Source organism: Hemitrygon akajei, chromosome 31, assembly GCF_048418815.1.
Source record: "Hemitrygon akajei chromosome 31, sHemAka1.3, whole genome shotgun sequence".
Lineage (NCBI taxonomy): Eukaryota > Metazoa > Chordata > Chondrichthyes > Myliobatiformes > Dasyatidae > Hemitrygon > Hemitrygon akajei.
In genome coordinates this window covers 5,241,822-5,265,557 of record NC_133154.1, presented here as the reverse complement: position 1 = coordinate 5,265,557, position 23,736 = coordinate 5,241,822, and the positions used below count along the sequence as shown (strand labels likewise).

At 44.2% G+C, this 23,736-nt stretch overlaps 1 protein-coding gene across 1 annotated transcript in view; it reads left to right on the top strand.

Moving 5' to 3' along the window:
- tbc1d17 (TBC1 domain family, member 17) overlaps window positions 1-23,736 on the top strand; it is an 86,023-nt gene that overhangs the window by 20,340 nt on the left and 41,947 nt on the right. Inside the window, exons 2-7 of the mRNA XM_073033880.1 lie at window positions 7,524-7,622; window positions 9,734-9,808; window positions 12,153-12,273; window positions 17,047-17,257; window positions 19,328-19,439; window positions 22,308-22,481. Of these exons, the coding sequence (XP_072889981.1) occupies window positions 7,524-7,622; window positions 9,734-9,808; window positions 12,153-12,273; window positions 17,047-17,257; window positions 19,328-19,439; window positions 22,308-22,481 (792 nt within the window). The remainder of the gene's footprint in view (window positions 1-7,523; window positions 7,623-9,733; window positions 9,809-12,152; window positions 12,274-17,046; window positions 17,258-19,327; window positions 19,440-22,307; window positions 22,482-23,736) is intronic.

The window sequence follows — 23,736 nt, the reverse complement described above, 5'->3', positions numbered from 1 at the left end:
TCTAAGACCAAATCAAAAAGCAAAGGGCTCAAAGGACAACCTTGTCTAGTTGCATGTTGAAGTTTTAAAAGGTTTAAAATTCTGAGAGTTAGTAAGAACCTGAACGGAGGGAGATAGATAAAGTAATTCATTGAAATCAGGCCCAAAGTTAAATTTTTCTGAAGTTTTAAATAAATAATTCCATTCAACCCGATCAAAGGCTTTCTCAGATTCTAAGGATATCACACGTTCCGATATTTCTTTAGAAGGAGAATAAATAACATTCAGTAAACCATGAATATTAAAGTGGGAGTATTGATTTTTGATAAGTCCTGTCTCGTCATCAGAAATAATAGATGGCAAAATATTTCCAATCCTACGAGCCAAAAGTTTAGATTAAAATTTTAGTATTTTTAGATAAAATTTTAGTATCAACATTAAGAAAGGAAATTGGTCTATAAGAAGAACATTTGGTTAGATCCTTATTCTTTTTTAGAATAAGTGAAATAGAGGCTTCATAAAAAGGGAAAGATGCCATTCAGCTGGAAAGACTGCAGAGGAGATTAAAGAGGATGCTGGCAAGACACAAGGGACTAAGTTTATGTGGAGAGATTGAAAAGGTTGGGACTTTTTTCTCTGGAGCTTAGTAGAATGAGGAGTGATCTATAGAGGCATGTAAAATTGAACAGCATTGACGATTGATTTGATGGCTAGTTCTTCGCATGTGAAGATCAGGAGGGAAGAAGGGTCCTCAAGAGCGACGGACTAATCGTTGGTGACTGCAGAGGCCAATTCTGGACCTGCAGACTCTGGAGCAGTATGGGCATGGGAACAGCTGAGATGCGGGCGCTTGTGTTGTAGGATCCTTCCTCGGTCTTCAGCAATCGCTCTTCTGGAATCCTCAAAATCCTTGGCTGCTCTGTGGATCAGCGTTCTCCAGCAGTTTCTGTCACAAGACAGTTGCTGCCACTCGTTAACCTCGGCATTCGCCTGAAAGAATTGCTGCTTCAATTGAGGGTTAATATCACTGTCACATGTTGTGAAATTTGTTGGGTTAGGATAAAGATGCACAGTCTTTATTCCTAGCTTGGGGAATCAATAAAAAAAGTATAGTGAGCCTTGGTCTGAGGTGAGAGGGGGAGATTTAATAGGAGCCTCGGGGAAACAGTTTGACCCTGAGGGTAGTCAAAATATGGAATAAGCAGCAAGTGAAAGTGTTTGAGGAGATAAATTATCAACATTCAAATGGTACCTGGACAGGTACATAGGAAAGGTTCAAAGTACATTTGTTATCAAATTATGTATGCAGTATGCAACTCTGAGATTCGTCTTCTCCAGACAGCCACGAAACAAAGAAAACCACGGAGCAATTCAAAGAAAAACATCAACCCCTCCACATGCAAAAAAAAAGTTGCGCAAACAGCAACAAGTATATCAACTGTAACGTGTAAATGACAACCAGAACATCAACCCCTCCCACACTAAAAAAAAAGAACAAATTGCACAAACAGCAATAAGAACATCAATGTTTCCCCCCCCCCCCCCCCCAACCATGCTCAAAAATCAAATCATGCAGAAAGCAATAAGAACGGGTGAAAACACAGAATATAAAAACACAGAAAATTGTTAAGAGTCCAAGTGAACTACGGTCCAATCCATAAATCACAGGCCCAGAACTTCATTATCATCCTTCAACAGCATTGAGAGGGAGCAAGAGAGAGACTATTCGAATGCAGGGGCTTTCACTCGGGAGTGGCGAGCGAGTGACCATTACACACAGGCACCCTTCTCCAGCAGCAGCAAGTAAGAGCTATTAACCAAATGCAAATGGGACTAGTTTAGATAGGAATCTTGCCCAGGATGGACCAGTTGGTCCAAAGGGCCTGTTTTCATCCAGTGTGACTGTCTTGGACAATGGAGTCTTTCACCACTCTTATTCACAAACCAATCCTCATGGATGGATCAGAAGTGGAGAGAATGATCAATTTCACGTTCCTAGGTGTCAATATCTCTGAGGATCTAACCTGGTCCCAACACATATCAGAGAAGGCAAGAGCGGCTATATTTTATCAGGAATTTGAGGAGATTTGGTTTGTCACCAAAAACACTCAAAACTTCTACAGATGTACCATGAAGAGCATTCTGACTGACTGCATTACTATCTGGTATGGGGTGGCTACTGCACAGGATTGTAGCAAGCTGAAAAGGGTTGTAAAGTTCATCAGCTCCATTATGGGTAATAGCCTCCATAGTATCCAAGACATCTTCAAGGAGCGGTGCCTCAGAAAAACAGCTTCCATCATCAAGGACCTCCACCACCCAGGACGTGCCCTCTTCTCACTGTTACAATCAAGAAAGAAGTACAGAAGCATGAAGACACACACTCAGCAATTCAGGAATAGCTTCTTCCCCTCTGCCATTTGATTTCTGAATGGGCATTGAACCCATACACACTACCTCACTACTTTCCTTTTTTTAATTTCTGGGATTTTTTTTGCACTATTTATCTTAATTTAACTATCTATTTACTGCATTTCATTCTTTCTATGTTTATCATGTATTGAATTGTACTGCTGCCACACAGTTAATAAATTTCGTGACGTGCCAGTGATGTTAAACCTGATTCTGATTATGTCCAACGGATGAGAAGCTAAGGAAACACAGTGAGTCATATGTTTTAGCAAGAATTGGAACCAGTTTCTCTGCACCCATGACTGTGTGGCTAGGCATAGCTCAAACAGCTTCTATAAATTTGCTGATGAGACAACCACTGTTGGCAGAATTTCAGATGGTGATGAGAGGGTGTACCCGAGTGAGATATACCAGTTAGTTGAGAGGTGTCACAGCAACAACCTGTCACTCAGTGTCAGCAAGACCAAGGAGCTGATTGTGGACCTAAGGAAGGGTAGGACGAGGGAACACAAACCAATCCTCATAGGGGGATCTGAAGTGGAGAGAGTGAGCAATTTTAAGCTCCTGGGTGTCAGTATCCGAGGACCTAAACTGGACACAACATATAGATGCATGTGTAAAGAAGGCAAGACAGCAGCTATATTTCATTAGGAGTTTGAGAAGATTTGGTTTTGTCAACTAAAACACACGAAAACTTCTACAAATATACCATGGAGAGCATTCTGACTGGCTGCATCAACATCTGGTATGGGGGAGCTACTGCACAAGATCGAAATAAGTTGCAGGAACTTGTAAAATTAGTCAGCTCTATCATGGGTACCAGCCCCCGTGGTGTCCAAGACATCTTCAAGGAGCGGTGCCTTAGGAAGACGGTGTCCATCACTAAAGACCCTCACCACCTGGGTTATGCCCTGTTTCCATCCAAGGGGTCAGTGTGGACATGGTGGAGGACTACAAATACCTGGGGATACGAATTGACAATAAACTGGACTGGTCAAAGAACACTGAGGCTGTCTACAAGAAGGGTCAGAGCCGTCTCTATTTCCTGAGGAGACTGAGGTCCTTTAACATCTGCCGGACGATGCTGAGGATGTTCTACGAGGCTGTGGTGGCCAGTGCTATCATGTTTGCTGTTGTGTGCTGGGGCAGCAGGCTGAGGGTAGCAGACACCAACAGAATCAACAAACTCATTCGTAAGGCCAGTGATGTTGTGGGGGTGGAACTGGACTCTCTGACGGTGGTGTCTGAAAAGAGGGTGCTGTCCAAGTTGCATGCCATCTTGGACAATGTCTCCCATCCACTCCATAATGTACTGGTTAGGCATAGGAGAACATTCAGCCAGAAACTCATTCCACCGAGATGCAACACTGAGCGACTTAGGAAGTAATTCCTACCTGTGGCCATCAAACTTTACAACTCCTCTCTCGGAGTGTCAGACACCCTGAGCTAATAGGCTGGTCCTGGACTAATTTCCACTTGGCATTATTTACTTATTATCATTTAATTATTTATGGTTTTATATTGCCATATTTCTACACTATTCTTGGTTGGTGCAACTGTAACAAAACCCAATTTCCCTCGGGATCAATAAAGTATGTCTGTCTGTCTGTTCTCATTGATGTACAGGAGCCTGAAGGCACACACTGAATGGTTCAGGAACAGTTTCTTACCCTCTCTCTGCCATCCGATTTTCTAAATGGACTTTGAATCCTATAAGCACTACCTCACTACTTTTTTTTTATTCCTGTTATTTTGCACTAATATTTCAACTTAAACTGCTGCCGTAAAGTTAGTAAACTTCTCAACGTAGTATATCAGATTCACTGAGGCACTGTAGTTTGAGAAATGTAGTCTTAAATTTTGTCAAATGTGCTAAAGATTTTCAGAAGCACATTTCTGAATATTGTCTGGACACCTGTGGCATTGCTTTGGAGTCAGACACACCAATTATACTGCATGATTTCTGGCATTCATCTCACTTGGAAAATGTTTCCAGCTGTATAGACGGCATTTCTTTAAATACCAAGAAATGATCATCAGGCAGTTACTTCCTCTCGCAGTAGATACTGGTTTTTCTGACATTTAATTTTTGGAATTTGGTCATAAATGTCAAGATGTTTAACATGCTGTCACTTACTGGTCTGAACTTTTAACTGCTGTGGTGTTTGTACAAATTAATAATATAACAATCAACCACAGTGGTGTATACCTGGAATCAAAGTTCACAGGGGGTGGCACCATAGCATAGTGGTTAGCACAGCGCTTTACAGGTACCATCACCCCGGGTTCAATTCCTGCCTCTGCCTGTAAGGAGTATGAATGTTCTCCCTGTGACTACTGGGTTTCCTTTGGTTCTTTGGTTTCCTCTCACAAACCAAAGTCATACCAGTTGGTAGGTTAATTGGTCATTGTAAATTGTCCTGTGATTAGGCTAGGGTTAAATTGGGGGTATTGCCGGATGGCATTGCTTGAAAGGTCGGAAGGGCCTATTCCGCACTGTATACCAGTAGTCCCCGAATTACAAAGTCCAACTTACGAACAACTCGTACTTACGAATCGAGGAAGGAGAACACCGTCCGCCATTTTAAGTCAGATCGCGACGCCTTCTGCCATTTTAAGTTGTTGTCGTTGACACTGTGTTGAGTGTGTAAATTTGTATTCGACTTAAATTTTTCTTAGCAAGATTCACCCAGACCTGCCCCCCTTCCGGTCGGTGGTGGCGCAGTGAGATCAGCCGAGAACAGGTTCCCGAGTTCGATCCAGTGACAGACCGCTCCCAAGCGCGCCGGGTTGATGTCAAACTCGCAACTCGACCTTGTTTTTAAAAAAAAAACACTGCTACCTCCAGTTTAAATTCCCACGCGGAATATTGAGAAGCATTAAATCCCCAAACCCAGCACAGCCCCCACTTGTCCCATTTAACCTGTCTTAGTGTGGTGGAGTTTAGGACCCAGGGAATTCAGTGCGGTGGTCCTTAGGACCCAGTGGACCTCGGGAGCCGGTGGAAGTTGGGACCCGCTGCCCGCAGTGTTTCTGTTCCGTTGACGGGAAGCGATCGCGATTGAAAATGAAGTGGAAATAATAAGCGTTTGTAAAGAGGTGAAACATCATTGGTCATTGGAAAACCGTTAGGCTACAGTCAGTCAACGATAAGAACAATTTTAAAGGATAAAGTGAGAATAATGGAGCATGTGAAAGGCCCTGCCCTGAAGAAAGCTACAATTATTACTAAGCAACACAGTTGTTTAATTATTGTAATACATGTGGTTCTTAAGTGTTTTATATGCATAGAAAGGTCAAATATATACTATATACTAAGACAAATGTTTGACTAACTGACGCTAAATAATACCGGATGTACTTGTTCCAACTTATGTACAAATCTAACTAAAGACGAACTCAGGAACGGTACTCGTTGGTAACCCGGGGACTGCCTGTCTCATAAAAAAGGTTTTAAAAATAAAATTGGTATCAAAGTACATGTATGTAGCTACATACAACCCTGAGATTGTGGGCATTCACAGTAAATACAAGAAACACAATAGAATCAATGAAGGACTGCACCCAACAGGACGGACAAACAACCAATGTGCAAAAACGGCAACAGACTGCAAGTGCAAAAAGAAAGAGGAAAATAATATAAATAAGCAAGCAATAAACATTGAGAACTTGAGTAGAAAAGTCTTTGACAGTAAGTCCACAGGTTGTGAGAACAGTTCATTGATGGGGTGAATGAAGTGATCCCCTTCGGTTCAAGAGCCTGATGATTGAAGGGTGATAACTGGTGGTGCACGTCCTGAGGCTCCTGCCCCCTCTTCCTGATGGCAGCTGCAAGAAGAGAGTGTGTCCTAGGTGGTGGGTGTCCGTGATGATGGATGCTGCTTTCCTGTGTCAGCGCTCCATGCGGATGCTCAATGGTGGGGTGGGCTTTACTCATAATAGACTGGGCCATTTCCATTACTTTTTGTAGACTTTTCCATTTAAGGGCAGTGGTGTTTCCTGACCAGGTCGTGATATACCCTCCAATACGTATCTAGAGGTTAGTTAAAGTTTTTACATTGCGAAACTTTGCAAACTTATAAGAAAGTAGAGGCGCCATGCTTTATTTGTGATGATACTTGGGTAATGGACCCAGGACAGGTCCTCTGCAACAATAACACCGAGGAATTTAAAGTTGCTGACCCTCTCTACTGCTGATCCCCTGATGAGGACTGGCTCATGGACCTCCTTTTCCCTCCTCCTGAAGTCAATAATCATCTCCTTGACCTTGTTGACATTGTGTGAGAGGTTGTTGTTGTGGCACCACTCAGCCAGATTTTCAATCTCCCTCCTGTATGCTGATTCATCCCCACCTTTGATCTGGCCAACAACAGTGGTGCTATCAGCAAACTTAAATATGGCATTGGAGCTGTGCATAGCCTCACAGGCATCAGTATAAAGCGAGTAGAGCAGGGGGCTAAGCACACGGCCTTGTGGTGCACCTGTGCTGATGGAGATTGTGGAAGAGATGCTGTTGCCAATCCGAACTGACTGGAGTCTGCAAGTGAGAAAATCCAGGATCCAGTTGCACAAGGAGGCATTGAGGTCTGGTCTTGGAGCTTATTAATAAGTTTTCAGAGGCTGATAGTATTGAATGCTGAGTCTGGTCAATGAAGAACATCCTGGTATGTGCATCTTCACTGTCCAGATGTTTCAGGTAAATGAAGAGCCAACGAAATGACACCTGCTGTGGACTTGTGCCATAGGCAAATTGGTGCAGATCCAAGTCTCTTCTCAGGCAGGAGTTGATATGTTCCATCACCAACCTCTCAAAGCACTTCATCATAGTAGATTCAAGTTCTACTGGACCACAGTTACTGAGGCAGGTTGCCACGTTCTGCTTAGGCACTGATATACAGTAATTGAAGTCTGCTTGAAGCAGGTGGGTAACTCAGACTGCCAAAGCGAGAGGTTAAGGATCTCAGTGAACACTTCAGCCAGATGGTCAGCACAGATCTTTAGCCAAGTACCCAGTCTGGGCCGGATGCTTACTGTGGGTTCATCCTCCTGAACATCTAGTTGCCCTTCACTAGACTGCACTTTGGTTGTGGTTTTTTTTAAATTTTCTACTTCTACATCTCTCTGCATTTCAGATAGCCTTCGAGAAAGATGGTGTGTTTCTCAACACAAGCACAAAACGGACACATGACCAGGACACGCACATCCCCGGGGTGATCCGGATCATTGAAAAGGTAAGGCCCGAACCACACAAGTGCTTTACAGTCATGCGGTACCGAGTTTTAGGGTTGCTGTTTCCAGCGTGGACGTGGGACAAAACTGAACAGCTCTTTGCAGGTAGGTTCTTCAGGTAAGTGACCTCCTTCTATCTTGATTTTGTAAAAAAAAATATGATTGAGGAACCCTCCACTCATCCAAACCGTACCTTGGAGCTGTCAACTTGTGTTGAGCGTGTGAATAATCTGTGGTTCCATTGAATGTGACTTGATTTATATAGAGAGGACACTATGTGAAAACTAATTTCCGTACAACACACAAAATGCTGGAGGAACCCAGCGGTCAGGCAGCATTAATGGAAATGAATCATGCTGAAACCCTTTTTCAAGACTGGAAAGGAAGGGGGAAGGTGCCAGAATAAAAAGGTGGAGGGAGGGGAAGGAGGAGAGGCTAGCAGGTGATAAGTGAGGCCAGGTGAGGGGGAAGGTGAGTGGCTGGGGGAGGAAGCAATGACGTAAGAAGCTGGGAGGTGATAATGGGAAAAGGTAAGGGGCTGGAGAAGAAGGAATCGGGTAGGAGAGGAGAGTGGACCATGGGAGAAATGGAAGGGGGAGAGGCACCAGGGGAAGGGACAGGCAGGTGAGGAGAAGGGGTAATTAGCCAGAGTGGGGAATAGAAGGAAAAGGTAGGGGGAGTAGGGAAAAAATATAGAGAGGGGGAAAGGCACAGGAAGGCACAGAGTCGAATGTACTTCCTAAGAAGGTTGGCGTCATTCAATGTCTGTAGTGAGATGCTGAAGATGTTCTATAGGTCAGTTGTGGAGAGCGCCCTCTTCTTTGTGGTGGCGTGTTGGGGAGGAAGCATTAAGAAGAGGGACGCCTCACGTCTTAATAAGCTGGTAAGGAAGGCGGGCTCTGTCGTGGGCAAAGTACTGGAGAGTTTAACATCGGTAGCTGAGCGAAGGGCGCTGAGTAGGCTACGGTCAATTATGGATAACTCTGAACATCCTCTACATAGCACCATCCAGAGACAGAGAAGCAGTTTCAGCGACAGGTTACTATCGATGCAATGCTCCTCAGACAGGATGAAGAGGTCAATACTCCCCAATGCCATTAGGCTTTACAATTCTACCGCCAGGACTTAAGAACTTTTTAAAAGCTATTATTAATGCTTTTTGAGATGGTGATTTAGATGCATATCATATTTTTTTACTGAGTTAAGTATTGTATGTAATTAGTTTTGCTACAACAAGTGTATGGGACATTGGAAAAAAAGTTGAATTTCCCCATGGGGATGAATAAAGTATCTATCTATCTATCTATCTAAAAGTAACAGAAGGAAAAATCGATGTTTATGCCATCAGGTTGGAGGCTAACCAAACAGAATATGAGGTGTTGCTCTTCCGACCTGAGGGCCCACTTGCTTCGAAGTCCGGTGCTGATACCACTCACCACCAGCTGACAATTTTTTTTATTATACATAATTATGAGGGGTATAGATAAGGTAAATGCAAGCAGCCTTTTTCCACTGAGGCTGAGTGAGACTAGAACTAGAGGTCATACTGTAGATTAAGAGTGAAAAGTGAAATGTTTAAGGGGAGCCTGAGAGATAGTAACTTCTCTCAGATGGTGGCAAGAGTGCGCAAGTGGTGGATGCAGGTTCAATTTCAACATTTAAGAGAAGTTTGGACAAGTACGTGGATAAGGAGGGGTATGGAGGGCTACTGGCTGGGTGCAGGTCGATAGGACTAGGCAGAGTAAACCCAGAGGAAAAATCCAGAGCTGGTGTCCCTAAGGCAATCCTAGGTTATGTTCAACACTGACTGACAACTCCTGGGATGCCACTGGTGTTGAACGGTATCGGTCTCTGCCGTTTCTTTGGGTTCATCATTTGCATGGAGAGGGGGAGTCTGCTGTATGGGCAACAGCTTACACCCCAGATTGTACAGGCTCATGTAGACAGCTAGGGCACAATATCTACCGTTCACCCTGGCCAACGAGGGCCTGAGAAAGCAATACTGGGCAAAATGTTTAAATTTTAACCCTCCCCTGTCCCAACTTGTGGAATTCCCATTCAATCTACCCTCCTTTTTCTTATGTTGATTATTTGTTCTTGTTTTGTCCCTCAGGGTCCTGATACTGTGGTGGACTGGACTCCAGTATGTGAGACTGAAGAACCGTCTCAAATGCTTTACTCCAAAAAGGTAAGTCTACTGGGTCTTTGTGTAGAGTTTGGTTGAGTGTTGGTGTATTCATTTACAGCAGATTCCAGTTAAATTGGGACACTTCGGGACCACTGCACTTTGGCCCAATTAGCCAAAGTCTCATGGAAATAGTTAAAAGGTATAAAAAAAGATGAACTACCATTTAACTGAGTAACAATTTGTGTATTGAAATGAAATACAGATCAATTTAGAACATTACATTACTATAAAACTGTCCATTAGTTCCCAGTGGGTTTTGACAGAGGAATTAATTCAGTGTATGCTGCCGTGTTCTTTTGATTGTCTGTAAATGAACAATATCAGTGCAGACACCTAGGGCAGATAGTGGTTTGCCTTCGTACAATGCTTTTGACGATTGCATCCTCCAAATTTTCATATTCATTGTAACATTCGATATAATTGTTGATACCTTCAAATACTTCATAGCTCCTAGCTTGTTAAAGTAGTGAAATCATTTCATTTTCACTCCCGGTCATTTCTGTCATCTCCAAGCCTAAATGCTGAAAACTGCAGTGAGCAAAAGAGTTCTGAATTGCCTTGGTGTTTATTTGTTGAGAGTTAAGGGGCAAAAGTTTAGGGGTAACACAAGGGGGAACTTCTTTACTCAGAGAGTGGTAGCTGTGTGGAACAAGCTTCCAGTAGAAAGTGGTAGAGGCAGGTTCGATTTTGTCATTTAAAAAAAAAAATTGGATAGGTATATGGACAGGAAAGGAATGGAGGGTTATGGGCTGAGTGCAGGTCAGTGGGACTAGGTGAGAGTAAATGTTCGGCACAGATTAGAAGAGCCGAAATGGCCTGTTTCCGTGCTGTGATTGTTATATGGTTATTTCTCACCAACTATCAGAGACAAAAATCATTACTCTTTGAACACCAACATGCACAACTGATGCCATTTAAAAACTGTTCACTCTAAGCACGGTGCAGTTTCCAATGGCCACAAATGTACATGATTGACACTAGTTAGAAACTGTTTGACAGCAGTCTCCTGTCCAATTCATTGGCATGGTGTCCCAAATAAACTAAGGGAATGCTGGCTATTTTCTCAGTTAGTTTTTGTTCTTTAAGATTCGTCCCAAATAAGTAACTTCCCTATAAACCAATGGCCCAATTAACTGAAATTCACCGTATTCACTTCCATTTGATGCAAGACCCCATCTTAAAGGGGAACTTGACATTTTGCCCCTTCACTTTCAACTTGGACCAATCCAGGATGGCTCCAGGACAGATTAGATTCAGAAGTGAAGCTCCTTCCACTTTGTGGTTGCAGAGCAAAAGCACTAGCCACATCAACTTGTATTCGTATGGTGCTTTCAACCGAGTACTTTAAGGTGCTTCCCAGAGGTTTTGTGGTGGGTGAATAAACAATATTAAGAAATGTTCGGTCAAAATTAAGGCTTTTAAATAAACACAGAGAAGCAAAAAGCATTTTGGTAACAATTTTGTGGTTCCTAACCATATAACAATTACAACACGGAAACAGGCCATCTTGGCCCTTCTAGTCCGTCCGTTTGTGACTTGTTTTCTACTTCTCTGTGTTAATTTGTTTTAAATACACTCATTTTGGTCAGCTGGACATCTACTCATTAATGTAAATATCTAATCAGCCAATCATGTAAAAGCATGCAGACATGGTCAAGAGGTTCAGTTGTTGTTCAGGCCAAATGTTAGAATGGGGACATAGTGTTATCTAAGTGACTTTGACCTTGAAGGACTGTTGGTTTGAGTATCTCAACAATTGCTGATCCTCTGGGATTTTCATGCACAACGGTCTCTGGCGTTTACAGAGAATGGTGCAAAAAAACCAAAAACCATCCAGTGAGCGGCGGTTCTGTAGGCGAAATCGTCTTGTTAATGAGGGAGGTCAGAGGAGGATGGAGTCCTGTGACGGGTCTCAGCCCAAAGCTCTTTTCCATACTGTACGGCCTGCTGAATTCCTCCAGCATTTTGTGTGCGTCGCTTGTATTTCCACCGCCTGCAGATTTTCTCTTGTTGGAGAACGGCCAGACCGGTTCAAGCTGACAAGAAGGCAACAGTAACTCAAATAACCACGTATCACAACAGTGGTGTGTAGAAGAGCATCTCTGAACGCACATCTCGTTGAACCTGGAAGTGGATGGGCTGCAGCAGCAGAAGATCACACCAAGTTCCACTCCTGTGCCTAATAAAGTGGCCACTGGAGTGTAGATTATATTTGGTATTCATTGGAGGAGAGTCCAGCCTAGTTCTAAAGACCCTGTAATGGTGCCAAGTTACATGCTTTTGTTTATTAGTATCCACAGTTGTCCTTGCTTCCATCGGTTACTTTTCTGCTTTTTTTTTGCAGGATTCCACAGTGAATGGAGTCAGTCACACTGAAGAAGATATGTTTGACCCAGGTTACGAACCTGATTGGGCCGTTATTAGCACAGTTGGAACAAGAACACGGCCACAGGAGGATGCACGTGGTAAGAAACAGGAGCTCACTATTGTAATACACTAATGTATTTGCACATTGATCATTGTGAGCAATTTTGGGCACCTTATCTGAGAAGGGATATGCCGGCATTGGAGAGGATCCAGAGGAGGTTTATGAGAATGACCCACTAATGAAAGGGTTAAAGTATGAGGCACATCACAAAAACAAGAAAATCTGCAGGCGCCGGAAATCCGGATCAACACGCACGAAGTGCTGGAGGAACTCAGCAGGCCAGGCAGCATCGATGGAAGAGAGTGAACAGTCGACGTTTCGGGCCGAGTGCTGTAATTGGGCTCCCGTCTTATGGCCTTAACTATCATGAATGGGGACAGCAGTTCACATTGTCTTCATCTGCACGGTTCATCGACTGACCCTGAGACAAGAATAATAGGCCAAGTCAACGCACACAAAACGCTGGAGGAACGTGGCAGGTCAGGCAGCATCTATGGAAAAGAATAAACAATCGACATTTCAGGTCAAGACCCTTCATCAGGACTGAGAAGGAAGTGGGGGGGGCGGGGATGCCAAAATGAAAAGGCGGGGGGGGGGGGGGGGAGCGGCTAGCCTAAAGGTGATAGGTGAAGCCAAGTGGGTGAGAAAGGTCAAGGGCTGGAGAAGAAGGAATCTGATTGGAGAGGAGAGTGGACAACAGGAGAAAGGAAAGAAGAAAACGCATGGGGAATAGAGGAAAGAGGGTCAGAGAGGGAAATAGAGGAAGGAAGGGAGGGAAATTTTGTTAATCAGAAGGAGAAATTGATATTCATACCATCAGGTTGGAGGGTTACCCAGATGAAATAGAGGTGTTGCTCATCCATCCTGAGGATATCCTCGTCTTGGCTCAAGAGGAGGCCATGGATCAACATCTTGGAAATGGGAAGCGGAATTCAAAAATTTGGCCACCAGGAAGTCCCGCTTGTGATGAGTGGTGTGGAGGAGCTCAATGAAGCAGTTAGAGTTATGACGGATCTCACAAATGTAGAGGAGGCTACATCAGGAGCACCGGACGCAATAGACAACCCCAGCAGATTCACAGGTGAAGTGTTGCCTCACCTGGAAGGACTGTTTGGGACCTTGAATGGAGGTGAGGGAGGAAGTGTATGGGCAGGTGTAGCACTTGGGCTACTTACAGGGTAGAGTGCCTGGAGGGAGATTAGTGGGGAGGGATGAATGGAGAAGGGAATTATGGAGGGATTGATCCCTTGGAAAGCAGAGTGGGGGGGAGGGAGTTAAAGCTATGTTTAGTGTAAGGGTCCCTTTGGTGATGGTGGAAGTTGCGGAAGATAATGTGTTGGATGCGGAGGTTGATTGGGTGGTAGGTAAGGACAAGAGGGTCTCTATCACTATCGACCAAATGAGTATTAACAATCAAGGAATCTAGATTATCTGAATACTTCATTAAATTGAATTTACCATTCCTATTATGTTGGAATCCCAATGATGCTGAGAGCTGAAGCACTGATTTTGTTATAGAATTATACCAAATGATAAAGAGGCAATTAGCCTATCATGCTGATGTCAGGTAGCTAAAATTCTATTCAGATTTATCTTCCCTGTCCATGTTCATTGCCACATTATCTCTGCAAACTTTTCTCATAGAAGAGATACTCAGCTCTTTTCTGAAGATTGCGATTGAATCTGCCTTTCATGCAGTGCTCTCTAGATTATAACAATTATCTGTTATCTTTCATTCTCTCCATTTGGTTAATCAGCAACTCTTCTGGTAATGGAAACCATTTCTCCTTGTGTACTCTTTCAAAACTGTTTAAACATCGTTTAAAATCCACAAAGCTAGTGAGGTAACTCGTGAATTTAAATTAGCAATTCGGTGTTTAGTTAGAGACACATAGCAGATTTCATTATGATGTGGGTCAAAAGCAGGGTTTCACAACCTGGAATCCACAGACCCCTTGCTTAATGGTATTAGTCCATGGCGTATAAAAAGTTGGGAAACCCTGGTCTAAAACTTTGTGAGAAATAAAATCATGTAAAAGTTTGCTTTAGGAAATCATTGCATCATCTTCAGAGAGGTTCTGGAGGATTGGAGGGTTGCAGATGTTGTTCCTTTATTCAAGAAAGAGAGCAGAGATAGCCCAGGAAATTATAGACCAGTGAATCTTACTTCAGTGGTTTGTCAGTTGATGGAGAAGATCCTGAGAAGGCAGGATTTATGAACATCTGGAGAGGCATAATATGGTTAGGAATAGTCAGTGTGACTTTGTCAAGGGCATATTGTGCCTTACGAGCTTGATTGAAGTTTTTGAGGATGTGACTAAACACATTGATGAAGGTAGAGCAGTATATGTGGTGTATATGGATTTCAGCAAGGCATTTGATAAGGTACTCCATGCAAGGCGTATTGAGAAAGTAAGGAGGCATGGGATCCAAGGGGACTTTGCTTTGTGGATCCAAAACTGGCTTGCCCACAGAAGGTAAAGAGTGGTTGTAGACGGGTCATATTGTGCATGGAGGTCGGCCACCAGTGGAGTGCTTCAGGGATCTGTTCTGGGACCCTTACTCTGTGATTTTTATAAATGAGCTGGATGAGGAAGTGGAGGGATGAGTTAGTAAATTTGCTGAAAACACAAAGGTTGGGGGTGTTGTAGGTATGTGCGGTGGGCTGTCAAAGGTTACAGCGGGACATCAATAGGATGCAAAACTGGGCTGAGAAGTGGCAGATGGAGTTCTACCCAGATAAGTGTGAGGTGGTTCATTTTGGCAGGTCAAATATGATGGCAGAATATAGTATTAATGGTAAGACTCTTGGCAGTGTGGGGGATCAGAGGGAGCTTGGGGTCCGAGTCCATAGGACACTCAAAGCTGCTGCACAGGTTGACTCTGTAGTGAAGAAGACATACATGTATTGGCCTTCATCAACTGTGGGATTGAATTCAAGAGCCGGGAGGTAATGTTACAGCTATATAGGACCCTGGTCAGACCCCACTTGGAGTACTGTGCTCAGTTCTGGTCACCTCACTACAGGAAGGATGTGGAAACTATAGAAAGGGTGCAGAGGAGATTTACAAGGATGTTGCCTGGATTGGGGAGCTTGCCTTATGAGAATAGGTTGAGTGAACTCAGCCTTTTCTCCTTGGAGCGACAGAGGATGAGAGGTGACCTGACAGAGGTGTATAAGATGATGAGAGGCATTGATTGTGTGGATTGTCAGAGGTTTTTTCCCAGGGCTGAAATGGCCAACACAAGAGGACACAGTTAAGATGCTGGGGAGTAGGTACAGAGGAGATGTCGGGTAAGTTTTCTACGCAGAGAGTGGTGAGTGTGTGGAATGGGCTATCGGCAACAGTGGTGGAGGCGGATACAATAGGGTCTTTTAAGAGACTCTTGGATAGGTAGATGAAGCTTCGAAAAACAGAGGGCAGTGGGTAATCTGAGGTAATTTCTGAAGTAAGTACGTGTTCAGCGTAGCATTGTGGGCCAAAGGGCCTGTATTGTGCTGTAGTTTTCTACGTTTCTAAGTTTCTGAATTATTAGTTTGTCATGTGCCGTGTCATCTGACGTGTGCAATCATGGTCTTTCCATGACCATGATTGTTCTTGGCAAATTTTTCTACAGAAGCAGTTTACCATTTCCTTCTTCTGGGCAGTGTCTTTACAAGACGGGTGACCCCAGCCATTATCATTACTCTAAGGAGATTGTCTGCCTCGTGTCAGTAGTCGCTTAACCAGGAGCAACTGTTCATACTACCATCCAGTACCTAGTCCCATGGCTTCACGTGACCCTGACCGGGGGACTAAGTAGGTGTTGCACCTGCCCAGAGTGACCTGCAGGCTAGCGAAGGGAAGAGGCAACTTGCACCTCCTTTGCCAAAGATATACCTCCACCCCGCGACCCTTAGGAAATAGTATTTGTGGTATTTTAGAAACGACAAAGTCTGTCCATGTCTTGTAGGCATTGGGGGAGAAGCTTGGGAAAGAAGTAATTATCAGACTAGTCTATCCATTTAAGTTTGTGTACCGTGGATTCAAATTAAGAATGTATACAGGTGACATCTCCTTCAACACTGCCATTCCTGCATGAAAAAGCACCATTCAAGGTCAGGTAATTGAAATTAATAACTACTTTTGGACTATTCAGAATAAAGCTGCTTTTTTTAAAGGACCCACACCACCCTGGCCATGCTCTCTTCTCGCTGTTGCCATCGGGAAGGAGGTGCAGGAGCCTTGGGTCCCAAACCACCAGCTTCAGCATCAGGCTCCTGAACCAGCGTGGATAACTTCACTCAATTCTAAACTGATTCCAGAAGTGGACTTACTTTCGAGGACACTACAACCATTGTGCACAATATCATTTGCATATAATGGTATTTTTCTTTTTAAATTTACACAATTTGTCATCTTTTGCGCATTGATTGTCTATTTTCGTTTGTGGTTTTTCATTGATTCTATTGTGTGTCTTAGTAATAACTGTGAATGCCCGCAATAAAATGAACCTGAGGGTGGTATATGTACTTCGATAATGCATTGAACTCTGACTTGCATTTCAACAGTCAGTAATAAACCAGGAGAGGCAGCCTCGAGATTTTGTGCTCAGCAGGGTACATCTGTGGAAATTCAGATGGTGCATTTTTGTCAAGGATGACCAGTTTAGAAAGGAAGCAGAATAATTGAAGAAATAAATTTGGTTTTATGTAGGAGGTGGATCACTGCGCTGAATGACTTCTTGCTCTGTGCACTAAGGTTTCCTTGGTTAAATGCTTTTTTTCTCTCTCTCTCTCTCTCTCTCTCCTTTTCCTGTCATCTCTTAGCTGCCAATCAGTACCCGGGAGCACACAGCAAGTGGGCGTTCTCCATCAGCCTGTCGGAGTTGAAGTCCATCCGGAAAAACAAGCCAGGCCTGGGCTGGTCATACCTCATCTTCATCAGCAAGGACGGCATCTCCTTCCCAGCGCTTCACTTCCATGCCGGTGGCACCAGGGCTTTACTCAAGTGTTTGTGTAAATACGTTGTCCTGGCTACGTAAGTATCTAATTTCTCCGTTCACCTGGTGCCATTACAGTCAGCTTCAGATTAATTTATCACGTGTGCGTGGGAGCGTGCGGTAAAATTTGTCCTTCGTGTTAACAGCCAACACACCTGAGGGAGTTTCTGGGGGCAGCCCGCAACACATTCTGACGCCAGTGTAACACAACCACGATTCCTGGCAGCGCAACGATGAACACAACAAGCGACAAACAGAACAACAGCAAACCAAGTCCCTTTTTTTAAAAAAAATGTGTGTATATACACACAGACACACACAAACACACTTCAACCATTGGGCTTCAGCCATCGGGCTTCAACCCACCATCAGTCTTTGGGCTTCAGTGTTTGGTATTGAGCCCCGGACCAGCTGGTGATGGCAGACGTCTCACCCTGCAAAAACTCATTTCAGAGGGGTAGCGCCATCAGTTTGCGGGAGACTCCCAGGAGAGGTGGGATGTCTGCAACAGAGTAGCTCCTTCACAGCTAGCCAGCTAGTTTAAACAACGTTCGCTATGCTAATGAACAAATGACACCTGTTAAACTCACCTCAACATGTCTTTTACATTTTAACCCACCGTGGGCATTAGAAAAGTCACTGTTGCAAACAGTGCAGCGAGCAACACTGTCATTATTTTTGACCCCTATTAGGCAGGGGTACACTTTAGTGTAGTCTGGGGTGAAGTACGTTTTATATTTTTTTTAACACTCTTGCCATGTCTCTCTCACGTGCGCTCGCTCTCTCACGCGCGCTCTCTCTTGCGTGCTCTCTCTCTCAGAAAAATCGATTTCCGGGATATTGTTTATAATTTGCGGGCGTCAGGAAGCCGCTATCAATATGCGGGAGACTCCCGGAACTTCCTGGAGAGGTGGGATGTCTGTGATGGGATGTCAAACCCCACCCTTGTGTCTCCTGCTCACACAGACATCCGATCCTGGGACAGCCCAGCATCCAATAGCCGTCCTTATCACTGGCCTCCCAGTATGCCTTTGGGCCCGGAACAGAGGCCTAGACTCGTTGGATCACTCATTTCACTGGTGCAGTCTGTTTTGTTCCTGTTTAAAAATAAAGAGATGACATTTTCTTGGTGAACCAAGCATTATAATATCCCAAATATAGTGCTTAAGCCTACTACCCTTACAGTGGCACAGGTCATCCACAGCAGATCGTCAGAGTCCTCTGACCTGGGCCAGTTTTTCACGTTGTCCCCACGTGTAACTCAGCTTCTAGGCAAAGACCTTTCCTCTCCCAGGGATGAGGTCTTTGGACCTTCTTTTGGTGTTGCTGTAGCTCTGAGATTTTACTGGATGGGGTTGCTAACCCCACCATTTCCAACACCCCCCCCCCCCACCCCCCCACTTTCACAGCCGGGTTTGGGGCTGTCTACAATAGAGTTCCGACATGGAGTCATAGAAGAATACAGGCCCTTTGGCCCATCTGGTCCGTGCTGAGCCACATACAGGCTGCGTCCCATTTTATTTGAGCCTGACAGATTTCTTTTTGTTGTCCGTACTGTGTTTGTCCAGTAAAATCTCTGCCAGTTTTGAGAGCAACGTGGGGTCAGAAGAAACAACTGTCAGGATTTTCAAAACTCTCTGCAGCACAGTGACTTGTCCCAGTATCAAATAGCTGTTGCTTTTCAATCTATTTCAATCCTTGTCAGTGTTTCCTGAGCTTATACTTTTAATGAAGTGGATTGCTGTCGGAGTGTTCTGAGGAAACTTGAGTTTATTTCCGCAATGCTCTCTCTGAAGTTGCTTGATGTTCACTCCACTTTTCGCTGCACTGAGGCCCAGGCTGTGGGCCTGCTTCAGGCTTCGTGTCTGCGGGCTCTGCGGCGTTTACTCTGCTATGTGCTGAACTTTGTGTCTTGGGACTCATCTCATTCTAAATGCTATTTGCTTACTTTTATTGTTTGCACAATTTTTTTCTCTCTCTCTGCACGGTGGTTTTTTGACAATCTTTTTTAATGGGTTCTCTTGGGGTTTCTTGTTTTGTGGCTGCCTGTAAGGAGACAAATCCTTAAATTACTGGTTTGTTGACTGATTATCAATGCTCATTGGCAGGTCGAAAAAGGACCCTCGTCTCTATCTGGTCTACACTCATGATTCCCATGCCCTGTCTCAGTCTTTTGACGAGTTGCAGCTGTTCGATGAGCATTCCTCCGATCTGGTGTCAGTGAGTAATTCTGTTTGCCTGAAGCTTTTTTTTTGGTGGGGACCAGACTGGATTTAATCAATATCCATTTTGTGAGGTCTTTGTGCATATTGTGCGTTTTGACCTCTGTTAAATGCCAGCAGCACCAGCGTTTACTGCAGTTGTATCTACTTTCAGAAAGAAACCGTTTAGGGTTAGGCATTTTGCTCACCCAAGTGAAACAATCAAAACTATGTTTAGACAAGAACAGTTTCAATAGTGGCGAGACCATGTCAATTCAAATGCTCCCAGGTCAGAAACGAAATCAGTTGAGCACAGTATAACGCTCCCTCAAACCTGTCCCAACATAGAGCAGTGCAGCACTGGAATAGGCCGTTCGGCCCACAATGTTGTGCAGAACCAATTAAATTAGTTATCAAATCGCTAACTAAACTAATCCCTTCCACCTACTTAATGTACATATCCTTACATTTTCCTCATGTTCATGTGCCTATCCAAATGCTTCTTAAAAGTCCCTAATGTTTCTGCCTTTACCGCCACCTCAGGCACCCACCACTCTCTATGCTTAAACAAAGATCTTGTCCCTCACATCTCCTTTGAACTTGCCTTAAATGCGTGCCCTCTGGTAGTAGACATTTCACACCAGGGGAATAAAGATTCTGTCTGTTTATCTATGCCTCTCGTAATCTAGTGTACCTCCATTTGGTCTTTCCTCAGCCTCAGTCCTCCAGAGGAAAAAACCCAAGTTTGTCCATCCTCTCTTTATGGGGTACACCTTCTAATCCTGGCAACATCCTTGCAAACCTCTTCTGCACCATCTCCAAAGCTCGACACCTTTTCTATAGTGAGATGACCAGAACCGTATGCAGTACTCCAGATACGGCCTAACTAGAGCTTTAAAAACCTGCAATGTAACTTCCTGATTTTTGAACTCAATGCCTTGACTAATAAGCAAGCATTCCATATGCCTTCTTAACTACCATATTGACCTGTCTAGCCACTTTCAAGGAATTATGAACTTGGACCCTAAGGTCCCTCTGTTCATCACGTCTCTGTACTGTATAAATTTACTGCCTCTTTACATTTGACCTACCAAGGTGCAAGACTTCATGTTTATCTGCGTTAAACTCCATTTGCCATTTCCCTGCCCGTATCTGCAACTGATCTGTATCCCGTTTTATTCCTCGCCAGTCTTCCACAGTATCCACACCAACACCAATCTTTGTATCCTCTGCAAACTTTAATAACTCACCCTTCTACATTTTCATCCAGGTTATTTATATACGTTACGAATTACTTCCAGGACAAGGAAAACAGAGTAAAGTATCCATTATAATTTCTTCAATTGATTAGCAAAAACCCTTGATCACTTTTTTCACCTGTTTATTTAATTTTTTGTATATATTTCTTATTTGAACTTGTAGTATATTTGATATATTGCTCTTTTCTGCTGCCACAAAACAATAAATTTCACGACATATGTCAGTGATAATAAATCTGATTCTGAACCAATATGGCTGTTCTTAGGCTCTCTCGTTCTGTGTGTGATGGGGGGGGGGCTCAGTTTAATTCACATTCTACCAAACCATAGTGAATACGGGTGTGCGCCACTTAATGTCCATCTACACAACGTCCGATCGCATATACGTCTGTAGTCCCGATCGGAGAACGTGACATAGCGGACATAACCAATCTCATGTATTGCGCGTCTCTTGAGTGTAGTAGCGTTATCTCTCTGTTTAATTTTCTTTCGAAAATACTACCGTAAAGTGCATCATGGCTTCCGAATGCAGCAAAACCACTCCTAGTGATAGTAGCAGCAAGAGGCAAAGTATATATAATATGGTGTTCGCACAGCGTCCAAATCACATAACGTCCAATTTCACAGAACGTATTGTGGACATTAAGTGACGCATACCTGTATAGACATATTTTCCTCAGTCCATAAGAGCATAAGACATAGGAGCAGAATTGGGCTCTTTGGCCCATTATGTCTGCTCTGCCATTATATCATAGCTGATTTATTATCCTTCTCAATCCCACTCTTCTGTCTTTTCTCCTTAACCTTTGGCACCCTAACAACCTCTGCCTCCACAGCTGGCTGTGACAGTGAATTCCACAGGTTCACCATGCACAGGCTGAGTAATTCTTCCTCATCTCTGTTCTATAAAGGGATGTCCTTCCATTCTGAGGCTGTGCCCTCTGGTCTTCAGCTCCCCCACTAGAGGAAACAATCTCTCCATATCCACTCCATCTAAGCCTTTCAATATTCGATAGGTTTCAATGAGAACCCCCACCCCCATTCTTCTAAGCTCAGTGAGTACAGGCCCAGAGACGTCAAACGCTCCTCGCATATTAACTCTTTCATTCCTGGAATCATTTTCCTGAGCATCCTTAGGACCCTCTCCAATATGAAGAAATCCCTCTCCAACAGTCCCTGAAGAAATTGATCTCATGGAATTTAGTTACAGCACTCCAAGGCATTGATAGGAGAATCGGAGAAAGGGCAGGAGATTGGGGCCACACACAAGAGGATGGCACAGTAGCTTAACGGTTAACGCAATCCTATTACAGCTCTGGACGTTCCAGAGTTCAAAGTTCGATCCCAGTGCCATTCTGTACAGAATCTCTGTATGTCCACCCTGTAGAATGTGTGGCTTTTCCCCAGGTGCTCTGGTTTCCTCCCACTGTCCAAAGATGGACCGGTTAGCAGGTTAGTTGATTATTGTAAATTGCCCTGTTATTGGGCAAGGGTTAAGTGGGGATTTGTTAGGGCAGCATAACTCGAAGGGCCAGGAGGGCTGTATCTCAAAGCGGGCTGGTTCAGCTGTCGCATGTCATTACGTGATTCTAGATGAAAACATTCACCGTTGCTCTTTCTTTCCGCAGCGTTTCATTCACGACCCTTATGCTGCCACTTTTGGCAGCTTTTCCAAAGTGACCAATTTCCTGCGTGATGCTCTGCGGCCCCCAGACGGCACCCGCCACCGCCCGATACGTGAGACGGCAGCGGGGATAGATATCGACCAGCAGGATGAGCCGGGCTTCGAGGTCATCAGCTGCGTAAGTTGGCATATATTATTTATTTGGAACTCCAAAGCGGAATAGGCCTTTCAAGCTGCACTGCCCAGCAACACCCAATCTAATCACGGGACAGTTTACAATAGCCAATTAACCTACCCGCTACGTCTTTGGACTGTGGGAGGAAACCTGAAAACCCACACATTCCACATGGAGAGCTCCTTACAGAGGGACACCGGTGTTGAACCCTGAACTCTGACACCCTGAGCTGTAATAGTGTCGCACTAACCACTGCGACGCCATGGTGCCGATTGTAAGGTGGTGACAAGGTTAGCAGAGACCAGCAAATGTACATCTTTATATCATTATATTCCCCATAATGCAAGTTTTTTCCACTGAGGTTGGGTGGGACTATAACTAGAGGTCATAGGTTAAGGGAGAAAAGTGAAATGTTTAAAAGAAAACTTCTTCACTCGGAGGGCCATGAGAGTGTGGAACAAGCTGCCAGCACAAATGGCTCGATTTCAACGTTTAAGAGGTTTGGATAGGTACGTGGATGGTAGGGGTATGGAGGACTATGGTCCCGGTGCAGGTCGATGGGAGTAGGCAGTTTAAATGGCTTGGCACAGACTAGATGGGCCAACGGGCCTGTTTCTGTGCTGTACTTTTCTATGAATCTATGATAAAGTAAAAATGATATTGGAAGGTTTCTGCTTTCTTGTCCTTCTCTCTCATGGTGTGGCACAGAAATGGCCAGTAGGATAATGCTGCTGTTTAGGCTTTCAGTTAGTTTTCCCTTAGTCTAACAACCTACTCTATGCAATGCACACAAGATGCTGGAGAAACTCGGCAGGTCATGCAGCATTTACGGAGAGGAATAAACAGTCAACTTTTCGGACTGAGACCCTTCATCAGGACCGGAGTGGGAGTGGGAGGAAGCCAGGAAAAGAAAGTGGGGGAGGGGAAAGACTACAAGCTGTAAGGTGAGAGGGAAGGAAGTTGGATGGGCGAGGGGTGGGAACGAAGTAAGAAGCTTGGAAGTGATAGGTGGAAGGGGAAATGGGCTGAAGAAGGAGGAATCTGATAGGAGAGCTGACCATGGGAGAAAGGGAAGGAGGAAGGGCACGAGGAGAAGTGATGGACTGGTGAGAAAAGAAGGGAACCAGAATGGGGAGTGGAAAAAGGGAGAAGGGGATGGGTGGAGAAATTACTAGAAGTTGGAGAAATCACTGTTCATCCCATTGGGTTGGAGCCTACCCAGACAGAGTATGAGGGTTGCTCCTCCAATCTGAGAGTG